The sequence below is a fragment of the Portunus trituberculatus genome, chromosome 37 (assembly GCF_017591435.1).
Source record: "Portunus trituberculatus isolate SZX2019 chromosome 37, ASM1759143v1, whole genome shotgun sequence".
Lineage (NCBI taxonomy): Eukaryota > Metazoa > Arthropoda > Malacostraca > Decapoda > Portunidae > Portunus > Portunus trituberculatus.
The window spans coordinates 13291749-13304420 of NC_059291.1; the positions used below are offsets into that span (position 1 = coordinate 13291749).

General features: G+C 42.2%; 1 protein-coding gene across 3 annotated transcripts in view; it reads left to right on the forward strand.

The window, feature by feature from the left end:
* Positions 1-12672, forward strand: part of LOC123514233 (cysteine and glycine-rich protein 1-like) — a 33184-nt gene that overhangs the window by 15816 nt on the left and 4696 nt on the right. For all 3 annotated transcript variants that reach the window (XM_045271956.1, XM_045271957.1, XM_045271955.1), the window contains exons 2-3: positions 8522-8646; positions 9151-9305. In XM_045271956.1, coding sequence (XP_045127891.1) covers positions 8550-8646; positions 9151-9305 — 252 coding nt within the window. In that variant the 5' untranslated portion in view covers positions 8522-8549. The remainder of the gene's footprint in view (positions 1-8521; positions 8647-9150; positions 9306-12672) is intronic.

Below are 12672 nucleotides of genomic sequence, written 5' to 3' on the forward strand. Positions count from 1 at the left end.
GTTATTGGTGTCCCATCCCGCCGTTCAGCCTCTGCTGGGCGCCACGGAAGCCATGAGAATGTAGAACTCCGCTTCCTTGATCTCTGCTGCCTCGTCTTCCTTGACCATTCCGTGGCGGTGCTGATATAGTCCTGTTGCTCCAGCTCTTGCACTAGGCTGACGCGTCGCAGCACGCGCGTGTGAGGAGAGGCCAAACAAGGCTTGTGGTCCCTCTTTAAAGAGAGAGAGAGAGAGAGAGGGGGGATGCGGATATCCTACTCGACAGTCAAATGGCATGGGATTGGCCTGTCACGTACCTCGTCTGGCCTGTTGGTGTGTAGCAAAGCGTGGGTGTCGGCGTCACGCAGGAATTGCCGGGTCGTCTTATTGGAATACTTTTATCATTTTACTGTTACAACAAGAACCAAAAACTACTAGCAGCAAAGAGAGGTTATTGTAGGTTTAAGAATCTTGTGGAAGAAACATGAGTAAAGTGTTTTCACATGAGCAAAGTGCGTAAAGAGGAAATCCTGGTAGTGCCTCGCCCCGTGGTGGGCCGCGGGGTCACAAGGGGTCATACTGTGCCTGACTGGCTCCTCGCTTTCTGGTGTGGTGATGGTAGTGTTTGGGCTTGGCATTGCTGCACTGGACCGCTGCGTGTGGGTGGAGGAGGCTCGGTCAGCATTGTGTTGGTTATGCTATCATTGCTTTTTTCCCGCACTTCATTTTCGCACCACAATGGAATTGTCAGTCATTACATTTGGCGTCCTACTTTTCTTTGCACAAACTATTAAGCCTCCCACCGCCACGCCTGTGTGAGTTACGAGCTGGCCTGGCGATGCCGCGACTCTTCCCTGACATCAGCACTGCCAGTTGTGAAGCAATAGTGGTTTACTGTGGCCTGCTGGACGGTGCTTTGCTCTGTCAAGCCAGTGTCATATGATATGCACTCATACAAGTAAGGAAGTGATCATACAGCAATTTGCACGGCGTGCCAATTACTTGTGATTTATTTGCTATTTTCTAGTGGTAGATTTTTGTTTGGTGGACACAGACACGAGGTGAAAGTAACAAGAGCCAGCGAAGTGTCGTGAGACTACGTACAGTACGTATAATACTTGGCTGCCGGAGTGTTATTGCTGCTGTGATTTTGTTGCCAGTTGTGTTTTTCTGCCTCTGAAGTTCATGTACTCACCTTTGCCGTCGCCTACATTCTCCCATTGAGGTCCACATTTGCCGTCACCTCCACCCTCTCCTTAAGGTCCACATTCATAAACGCTTTTTTGTTTTCATAGACATTTTTTCAAAGGTTACAGAGGGGACTGGTTAATTTCTCGTGGATGCTTTTCCCTCTATAATGATGAAGAATTCTTTTAAGATACTCACTATGACCAGGAAAATCTGACTGAAAATCCCAACATTTTCTGCAACCTATTGAAATTAATCAAGGTATATTGAAAATACAGTCCCCAAGCTTGTAGATACCACTGGAATGTCATCCACCCCTGCTGTTTCGTGAGGGTTTGGTTTCAGTAGGTAAAGTGATCTTATCCAACCCAAAAGTACGTATAGTTAGAAGGCACAAAGTGATCTCTTGATGGCTAAAACGGCTATTTATTTAAGCTTGCATTTGGAAATATTTCTCTTAAGGATTGTTTTCAAAAGCTTTAGTTTAGAAAGTAATCTTTATGATTTTTGTTTTTTACACAATTGTCGCTAAATCGCCTTTAAAATCTTGAGCACTACCTTGTAAACCGTAGAATCATGAATATAAGCGTAAAACTGTAACAACGAACCAGTTCAGAGCAGTTGAGATGAGGCGCGAAACATGTCAATACGCACCTAAATTTGGAAGCTACACTGTCACCACCTTTTTCCTTCTCCCATAATTCTTTATCACTGCTATTTTTCCATCCCAGATGGTAAATGAGTAAATTTCTTGCTTTCCACTCAAAATATGAAGGAAACCTTTAGGTGTGCGTAATTTTAACGCCCTTTTCTTCATCCTTCTCCATTTCTTCGATATGAAATTGTCAAGTAAACCTTTTGGCTTCTACATATAATATACAAAGAAATCTTCAGATATACTAGTTCCTATGTAATTTCCCATGTCCTTTGCTTGTTGTCTCATCCATCGTTCCTCTGATTGCTTCGAGATTAAGTTAAGTTAACGTTTTGCCTATCGAGTATACACACTAGCAGCGTGTAGTCGTTGTCGACTAATTTCTAAGTAAATGTCACAAATTTTAAGCCCTACAAGGTTAATTCTCTAGGAAATGGTGCGTTAGATGATAATACCGCCATTATAAATCTTTCTCACGGTAACATTACAAAACTCGACATTTTTTCGCGGTATTCCTTCACCTCCCACACATTTCCCTTTGTTGTAGTTGTTCTTGGTGATGGTGATGGTGTACCTTTTCCGAACACCAGGTTTTGTTTTGTGGTCAGAGAGAGAGAGAGAGAGAGAGAGAGAGAGAGAGAGAGAGAGAGAGAGAGAGAGAGAGAGAGAGAGAAGCGGCTCCCTATCTCCCTAATTTTTCCCTCCCTCCCTTTCCACAGGTGCTATTGTTTTGCAGAGGTCGTCTCGGGGCGTGACTCGGTATTACGAGTATTGTTTTCCGTCCACCGCATAGTACAATGGCTTTAATGATACCTTTTTTTTTTTTTTCCGCGGTAGTGAGTTTTGAGGGAAAGGATATTCGTTGTCGTGTTATCTCAACTGCTACGCGTATACTTTCCGCTTAGAAGACTGCCGTTTTCCTAAACGTCTTAACGTTTGATTTATATTACTTCCATTGGCTCTTAGCAAAAGTTATTGTGGTTTTCAAGGTTTAGTGATTATGCTGCGATCACACCTAGCGAATCGAATCAGTTCATGGAGACTCGTCCTAATTCATGATAGGTGTTGATTAGCCACACTAATTCCTAATGAACGGTTCTTGTTAATTCGTTGAAACGTTAACACCAAATTAATTTAATCAAATCAGTTCATGGAGAATCATGGCGAATCTAAGTCATTGATTCGCGCGGTCCTGTTTTGATGTCACCGAGTCCAACAAGGAGTGAGCACGATGATGCCGGACGTCCTGATCAGTTTAGTTTAAAAGCGACGTACTATATAATATGATCCTTATGATGTTATACACCGAGATTGGGATGCCATTCCTGCTGTATGAATGGAAATTGCTGATGAAATTAAATGCATGTGTGAATTTGAAGTTTTTATTCACTACAATATTTTGCGTCCTGAACAGCTTAAGAAATGGTAGCGATGTGCGTGAGATAAGTTCTCTAATAGCTACAGCTACAGCTACTGCTACTACGACTCTAATACGACAAAATATGTGTTATAATCTTCATACTTTCTTTTACTTCGTTCACTACCCTCCTCAGCAGTATGTCATATCATAATAAAAAAAAAAAAAATGTTCACCAGAACTGGGAATGAATGTCTAAAGCTCCCAAATTCAAGTCTTCCAGCATTAATTTTTTGATGCCCACACCTACTACGCCTCTTCAGCCACAGCAACTTCGCGAGAACGTCTACGACCATTCTCATTCTGTCTGTTGGTTCTGACAGTTTGACTAGTTCAGTGGGAATGTTGGTGACTTAAAATGACTTGTGAATGATTCTATATGAATTGATTCGATTCGATTTGCTTCGGTTGATGTAAGTCCACTCTCCCACATCAAAGGCAATACTGTATTCCTTAACGTCTCGGCATCTGATCTTAGACTACTTTCATTGGCTCGGGTGTAAGGTATTGAGGTTCTAATAGTGTTTTCATGATTTTAGTGATTGTTTTACAAGAGGATTTTTCATGATTCTAGTGACTGTTTAATGTGAATGTGAAGTACAAGGATATGTATGCGTCTTAGATCGACGAATCGTGTCCTTAGCCAGTCAGTGAAGGTCTTATTCCCGCCATCGCCTCGACTGCTGCTTTCAGAGTGAATACTGAACAGCTTCCATGTGTATACGTGACTTGCAGCGCTATACCCTCACGCACCCGTTCACCATCAACCATACGTAATAGTAGTAGTTGTAGTAACGTACAGACGGACACACACACACACACACACACCGCGTAGTGTAGTGGTTAGCACGCTCGACTCACAATCGAGAGGGCCGGGTTCAAGTCCCGGTAAGCGGCGAGGCAAATGGGTAAGCCTCTTAATGTGTGGCCCCTGTTCACCTAGCAGTAAATAGGTACGGGATGTAACTCGAGGGGTTGTGACCTCGCTTTCCCGGTGTGTGGAGTGTGTTGTGGTCTGTCCTACCCGAAGATCGGTCTATGACCTCTGAGCTCGCTCCGTGATGGGGAAGACTGGCTGGGTGACCAGCAGGCGACCGAGGTGAATCACACACACACACACACACACACACACACACACACACACACACACACACACACACACACACACACCCTTGAGTCGAGCTTTTATTGTACCGTCTTTCAATATCCAACGATCACATTTTTCTCATGAATTGAAAAAAAATATATATGATAATTGAGTATTGAAAGACGGGAAAACAGGAGCTTGACTGTAAGGCTACAAATACATAAATACTACATACGTCATCAATAACTGGTATCGTTGCCTCAGTAGTTAACGTTGTATCATATTCACAAATTCTCACAAGATCAAGTGTCTTATGCCCTCTCACTTAGTAATCCAAAATTTTAAATATATCTAATCTTGGTGGTGGTGTGCAATTTACAGTCCGTGCTCTACGAGTATGATCATTTTGAGCTCTACTCTTTATATACATATTTATCAAAAGTGGTATTATAAATTTTTTACATACATATTTATCAAAAGTGGTGGTATAAAATTTTTTACCTTACTTTTAAGATTACTGATAATTACAGCAACTTGAATAGGGTTGTGCTTTTATTGGTAAGATAGTTATGTACAAAGCATTAAGGTGGGTTATCACGTCAATTTACGACTGAAAGTCCAAATCGGTAGAGTTTCCGACTGAATATAGGTGCCTAGCGACTGAAAGAAACAGTCACAAAACAAGACTAACATGTTGGTCTTGTTTAGTCGATTTTCGACTTTGTTTACTTTGACATCATGGAGAAAGCTTTGAAAATGTGGTGTCGATGTAGAGAAGAAGATTTTGTAGTTGGTGAGGGAAAAGATTACATCTGAGACCCTAAAAGTGAATTTTACAGCAAAAAAAGCTTACGCAAATGAGATAACTGCCACTCCGATGACTGCTTCCCTCCATGCTGGGTGCTATTGGAGGTGAGGATTGAATACTTGTGATTATTTAATTTGATCGCGATCGTCATTACCAGAGGAAGACATCTTGTTGGGTAGGTGTTTGTTTACACTCACTTCCCGCCAACCAGCCGATACTTCTCAGTCGTTATGTGTGAACGTGTTCCGACTAGAAGGGCTGAGTCGATTCTTCTAGTGACTGGCAATTTCAATCGCATATTGACACGTGTGAACCCGCCTTTAGGAGGACATGTTGATTTTACTGTAAATATACGTAAGAAGTAGAATTTGTTGTGCATTGTCAGTTAAGAATTAAGATGAACTGACATTAAGCAGTAACACTATTTTTTTCAGGATTGGTTAGACAAGGTCATTAATTTACTCTAGGTTAGATCAGGTGAGGTTAAAGGCGGATTCACACGTCCATTTTCTACTGAAATTGCAAGTCGGTAGAGTTTTCGACTGAATATCGGTACCTGACGACTGAAAAAGGTCGCAAAACAAGTGAAAGGTTTAAAAATGTTTAAAAATGTGGTGTCCAGATCTAGAGATGATGATGTGAGTTGGTGAGGGAAAAAGAGCACATCAGAGGCAGATAGCTGCCACTCTCCAAGAACTGTTTGCAGGTTGTTGTTTCAGTTGAGATTTGAATACTTGTGATGATTTAATTTGACCACAATCGTCATCGTCACCAGAGGAAGACATCTTGTTGAGTAGTTGTTTGTATACGTTTACTTTCCAGCCTATACTTCTCAGTCGCTATGTGTGAACGTGTTCCGACTAGAAGGGCTCAGTCGATACTTCTAGCGACTTGCAATTTTAGTCGCATATTGACACATGAACTCACCTTAAGTAAGTTAAATTATTGTCATAGGTGATTTCAAAGTAATAATGAAGGAGAGTAAAACTGACGAAATGTTGAAGGAAATAGAATGTGTGTGTGTGTGTGTGTGTGTGTGTGTGTGGTACGTGGTGTCACTGCGAAGTCATTGTTTGTTGAGGGTGAGAGGTTCTCCCACGCGGTCCCGCCAACACACTGGCGGAAGGTGAACCACTTACCGTATTTTACCAAGACTAATGTGCAGCTGACAGTTACTTGTATCCTGGCTCATCTTGAAGTTAGTTTGATGAGTCTCTCCCTCATAACCTTGGATGGCTAATTTGTGTAAAGCCTTGGGACCCGCATTCAAAACCCCGGCCCACACCAACATTAAGGAAACCAGAGAGGTAATAGAACAGTTGTGACCATATTCTGAAATGCTTCTGCTCCGCACTCTGACTACTTTTAATGAAACGGCCATATTTGAAATTACATGGGGTTTTAAAGGGTATATTCACGGTTTTAGTAACATTAAAAGATTTTCTACATTATTCAAAGAAATTTTGGTGAAAATGCTGCAAATCATCTTTATAGCCTTTTGAAATGGTCTCGAGTGAAGCATATCTGAATACTTGCCTCAGAACCAAAAATACTGTCCGTCATCTCTGTTCCGATGTGGACTCGGAGAGGCGTTGTGTTGTCATACCGCTAATTTTCACAACCATTCCTTCCAGCTATACCATCCAGCTAGACGTTCCTTTCCTCTCGTTTCTTTACTTACCCATACATTGCGATAAGTCCTGCGTGCCGTGCCGCTGACCACCTCAACCTTTCAAGCTCTCCTCCATCTCCCTTACACCACACACTACCACCACCACCATTTGTCCTCCCTGCTGCTGCCATCCCTCACGAAACCACACTCCTTGCTGCCGCACACATTTAGTAGGAACAAGGCTTATCACCATTTGGGTTGTCACGGCCTCCCTTCTGAGAGTCTGTATAGCAACACTTTCTCTACTGACTCCTGTTATGTTAGGAAATCTTTAGAAATTAGTATATCCAGCGTTTTATTTGGGTTCGTGTGTGTTCTTAATCTAATTGTATTTTATTGGATCGAGTCAAGCTCGTAATGTTTTTTTTTCTTGTGAATTTGTTGAATAATATAATAATCTTTAAAGCTGTGAATACTCTTTGTACACATAACAAAACTTCGTCAGTCATTGTGTTCCATTGGTTGCTTATTAAGTGTGTGCTTTATGGCAGGAGCGGAGTCGAGTTGTCCTTACCTCCTTCCTTCCCCCCATTCAGAGTTCCCTCCTCTGTGATGGAAAAACAGATTAATTATCGTGTATACCTGAGGGCTGCTCCTTTCCTCCAATCTCTTCCCCCACGACCCCCACCTAACAGCCCTCTCTCCATGTTACTGTGACCACACATATTTACTCTTGGTAAATGAACACCTCTTCCACCACCACCACACTCTTGCATCCTTGCTTACCTGGATTCTCTCTCTCTCTCTCTCTCTCTCTCTCTCTCTCTCTCTCTCTCTCTCTCTCTCTCTATATATATATATATATATATATATATATATATATATATATATATATATATATATATATATATATATATATATATATATATATATTTATATCTATATAATGAGAGAGAGGGGAGTGGGGGATAATTGATGGGTAGGTATGCTGAGGCCCAATACGTCATTCCTGTGGTGTTGCCACACTAATGGCGTCAGGAGAGGGGAAGGGCGGCAGAAGTGGGTCACCTTTGTATGGCTTAAATTGAATGGCGATTACAGCTGTTGTGGATGACACCGGAAACAGGCCACGTGCTTGTCCATTGTTGTTGGTGGTAGTGGTAGTAAAGCTGTTGATGTGGTAGCTATTACGCAGTGCATGAACCAATTATATTTCGCTATAGTACGTATATTGTTTAAGGCACTAGCAGCTCTGTGACATACATTGATAGGCTCACAATCCATAATTTCGATTCCAGTTCACAGCAGTTACTGGATGGAAAAAATAACGTTCCCTATTAACGTAGGTGTCTCAAGGGGGATAACCATTCTGTTGTTGGGAAATACTGCCTCTTAATACTGAAGTCTCTAGGAAGAATACAATTATCGTTAGGGGAAGGATTAACACTCTTTCTTAACCGAGGAGTCTCAAGGGAGGTAGACACTCCTTTGAAATAAATAGATGAATGAAAAAATAAATAGGTAAGTATATATTCGATCTCTTGAGGAATGTGGACAGTCATCCTTGGCTGGAAACTTCAATGCTACTTTTCGGATTAATGCAACAGAAACGTGTTCGTACACGTCAAGTGTACTTAAGGTAATGCTTACACAATTAGGAGATGATCTCTCATAAATTTTCATCATTGTTAGCAGCTGTGTTCCAAGAGTATCCATTATCACTGTAATAAAAACTTTGTAATTCATGAGTCATCAGTGTCACCTTCCTTTATCAGATACTCCAACATACCTTCATAAGTCAAGATGCCCGGCCAGTGTCCTCGCTGCCAGAAAGCAGTGTATTTTGCCGAGGAGAAGATCGTCCTTGGTCGGCCTTACCACAAGATGTGCATCAAGTGTGGTTAGTCTGGTTTTCTCTTTTGTCAGCAGTTGGACCTACTATATGGAAACATATTTCTTATGCAACAATTAATACTAATAAACTTTTTTTTCTATACAAATGCAATCAAGCATCCGAGAAAAATTACGAAATGTGTGCTGGAGCTTGATCAAATTCTTGGATGGAGCAGATAGCATGCCCTGAGGCTTTTTTGCAATATCAGGTAGTGCTCAACATGCAAACAGTTACGGCATATCCTACTTTTTCTCTTTACAATCTATTATTTCTGTTAGTCAGTGTCCTTTGCAGTTTTCAAGATTGGATGTTTATGTATTGCATTGATTTTGAAGATCCTAGAATCAGTAATTTAGTATATGGAGAAGTGTCAAAGTTCACTGTCCTTTAGAAGTAAGCATAATAAGTACATATACCACTACTTCCTCGTGGAGACAACTGATTTATCTTTGTCTACTAATGTACATGTTACTCCTCTAACTCCAACTAATGTACATGTTATTTCCTCAGCTAACTGCAACAAGTTGTTGGACAGTAGCACCTTCACTGAACATGACGAAGAGATGTACTGCAAGAGCTGCTATGGCCGCCTCTTTGGACCCAAGGGTTATGGCTATGGAGTTGGGGCCGGTGTACTCTCCATGGATGATGGAAGCAAATATCAGGTCAGCAAGTCTGTTCCAGTCCTATTAAAATGAAGTGCCTTCAGTCTCTCTTTCTTCCTATACCATTTATAAGTGAATTTGCTTTTCTTCACACACACACACACACACACACACACACACAGTGTAGTGGTTAGCATGCTTGGCTCACAACTGAGAGGGTCTGGGTTCGAGTCCCAGGAAGCGGCGAGGAAAATGGGCAAGCCTCTTAATGTGTAGCCCCTGTTCACCTAGCAGTAAATAGGTACGGGATGTAACTCGAGGGCTTGTGGCCTCACTTTCCCGGTGTGTGTGGTGTGTGATGTGGTCTTGGTCCTCTGAGCTCTTTCCGTAGGGGAAGTGCTGGCTGGGTGACCAGCAGACTACTGTGGTAAATCACACACACACACACACACACACACACACACACACACACACACCGTGTAGTGTAGTTGTTAGCATGCTTGGCTCATAACGGAGAGGGTCCGGGTTCGAATCCCGGAAAGCGACGAGGCAAATGGGCAAGCCTCTTAATGTGTAGCCCCGTTCACCTAGCAGTAAATAAGTACGGGATGTAACTCGAGGGGTTGTGGCCTCGCTTTCCCAGTGAGTGGAGTGTGTGTTGTGGTCTCGGTCCTACACGAAGATCAGTATGAGCTCTGAGCTTGCTCCGTAATGGGAAAAGGATGGCTGGGTGACCAGCAGATGACCGTGGTGAATTACACACTGTGAGGGAAAACAGGAGGCCACAATCTCTCGCCCTCAAAACATATGATGTTAAGCCAGGAATAATTGGACTAGCCCTTTTGGAAAGGAAAACAATACAAAATAGAAAGAGTGTATTAACACCAAAGAGACAATATGATAAACAACCCAACCACTGCTGTTGTGTGCAAAGAGACGGTGTGCTGAGTCACCGGGGTTGGGTGCACCGGTGAAGATCCACTCAGCAATAAGCCGGGAGGTGAAATCCAGAAACTGGAGTGCGGCAGGGAGACAACAGCGGTAAGAGGTGGAGATATGGAGAAAAGCAGCAGGAGCCCAGGCTGGCTTGGCTGCTTTTCCGGTGAGACGAGGAACCAGCTTGAAGTGAGGCGAGGTGTTCACCAAAGGACGGTGTGCTGGTGTGTGTCCTGGCTTCAAAACCTGGATCCAATTGTAGCCTCGGAAAGGGAGGAGCCAAGGCCAGTAGCAAAGCCTCATGGTACTGGAGATCCAAAACTTAACAAGGGCTGGCCTGGGGGAATAACGAAGCCGGCAGACCGTATAGTAACTACCAAGGCAAGGTAGTTTAGGAAGGGAGGAAAAGCCGGCATGGCCTATCTCTCTCTGACTTCACAAGCCAGATGACCGAGGTTCGATTCCCCGGCCGGGTGGAGATATTTGGGTGTGTCTCCTTTCACGTGTAGCCCCTGTTCACCTAGCAGTGAGTAGGTACGGGATGTAAATCGAGGAGTTGTGACCTTGTTGTCCCGGTGTGTGGTGTGTGCCTGGTCTCAGGCCTATCCGAAGATCAGAAACAATGAGCTCTGAGCTCGTTCCGCAGGGTAACGTCTGGCTGTCTCGTCAGAGACTGCAGCAGATCAAACAGTGAATTACACACACACACTTTTTTTTTTTTCTTACTTTGCTGCACGTCTTGATCTATTCACAAGTTCTTGCCTTAGTGGCCTGCTCCCATATACTGATAAGACTCCTGCCTGTGGTGAGGATTAGCCTCACAAGAGATGGAGGTTACTATAGTATTACCAATCAGTTTAGTGCCTGGTAGTGAAGGTGTCCCCGTTAGGTAGGATGCGGTTAATGCTTTCCAACTGATACAAGGTTCCTTCAAACCCTGTGGGAGGGGACATAGTTAAACACACACACACACACACACTGAAGAAGATTTTACAGAACCAAGTACGACATCACATTGTCAAGGCTTGCCACAGGGGTCAGTGTTAGCCCTCATTATGTTCCAGGTATATGTAAATGACATACAGTATGGAGTGATCATTTATATCAATTTATTTGCTGTTGATGCAAAATTGTTAAGAATAATTAGGACTGGAGAAGAGAAAGATGGAAGTAATGGATAACACTGGATCGTGGAGTGAAGAGGTGTTACAGTTGACTATGGTGAATACACTGGATCAGTGGGTGGAAAAATCAACATAGTACAGAGGGGAAGAAGAACCATCGTTGCTTGACCTAGTATTCACAAAGAAGCCAGAGCTCCCTCCCAGCATACAATACCTTTAGTCTAATGGGAAGAAATTATCATGTAACATTAATGTTGTAAATGCAAGAACAGGATGGGATAAGATACAGAGAAGACTACAAAAAATACAGATTAAACTATGGAAGAGCAGATTTTGAAAAGTTAAGAAAAATTTTTTCTGATATTGAATGGTGGAACATTATGAACAGAAAGACAGTACAGGGGAAACTATTTCTACAGAAATATAACTAAGGAGTGAAGAAATACATACCTATCTATAGAGTAAAGAAAAGTATACATGCTTGGTACAATGACAGTTGTACAAAAGCTAAAGGGGAAAAAGATAAAGAAACTCAAAAAGCAGAGAAATTAAAACAACCAACAGCCATATAAGGATGCAAGTAATGAATATATTTGAGTAAGGAGAGGAAGAAAAGAAACTTTGGGTTCCTCTTCACTTTTTCACACCACATTTTTCTCAAACTTTTCTACAAATATATAAATGATAAGATGAAGAATAAGGAAACAATAGAAAAAATAATCAAAGGAGGGAAGACATACCAAACAGCAAAGGAAATGAGTGAAATAATGAACGAGAGTTTCAAAACGGTGTTCACTGAAGAAGAGGAACTTACAGAACCAAATAGGACATTGCATTGCTGAGGATTGCAAGAAATCATAGTGCACAAAGAAGATACGTGGGATCCTCACAATTCAACGGGGTTAGGGTGGTTTTTCATCGCTTGAATCAGTGTTTATTCAAATTGTGAAGCAATTTTTCCCATAAGATACTTAAGAATTAGGGGGATAGGGACCAACCTCCAGCTTAGACCCCTTCAAGACACTAACTTAAGACTAAATCAGTACTATTAAAGGCTTCATGTATATCTAACTTGTTTTATTAAACACATTAGGGTGCTGTGCAGTACACTTTTGGAAATAAAAACACTTACAGTGGTCTCATGGTACTTGTCCCTGTTCTTCCAAATTGTTGATACTCTTGATTTAGGTACACCCATTTGCACTGCAACGACACTGTGAGCTATACCTGCCTCATACTTTCTTATAAGCTCAAGCTTATCTTTGAAAGGCAGGAAATTGTGGTTCTTAGGGCTGGGGGTGGAGGTAGCTTTCCATCGTCTTGAGTCAGACGAAACACACCGTTTTCATCTGGCGTCAATTTTTAGT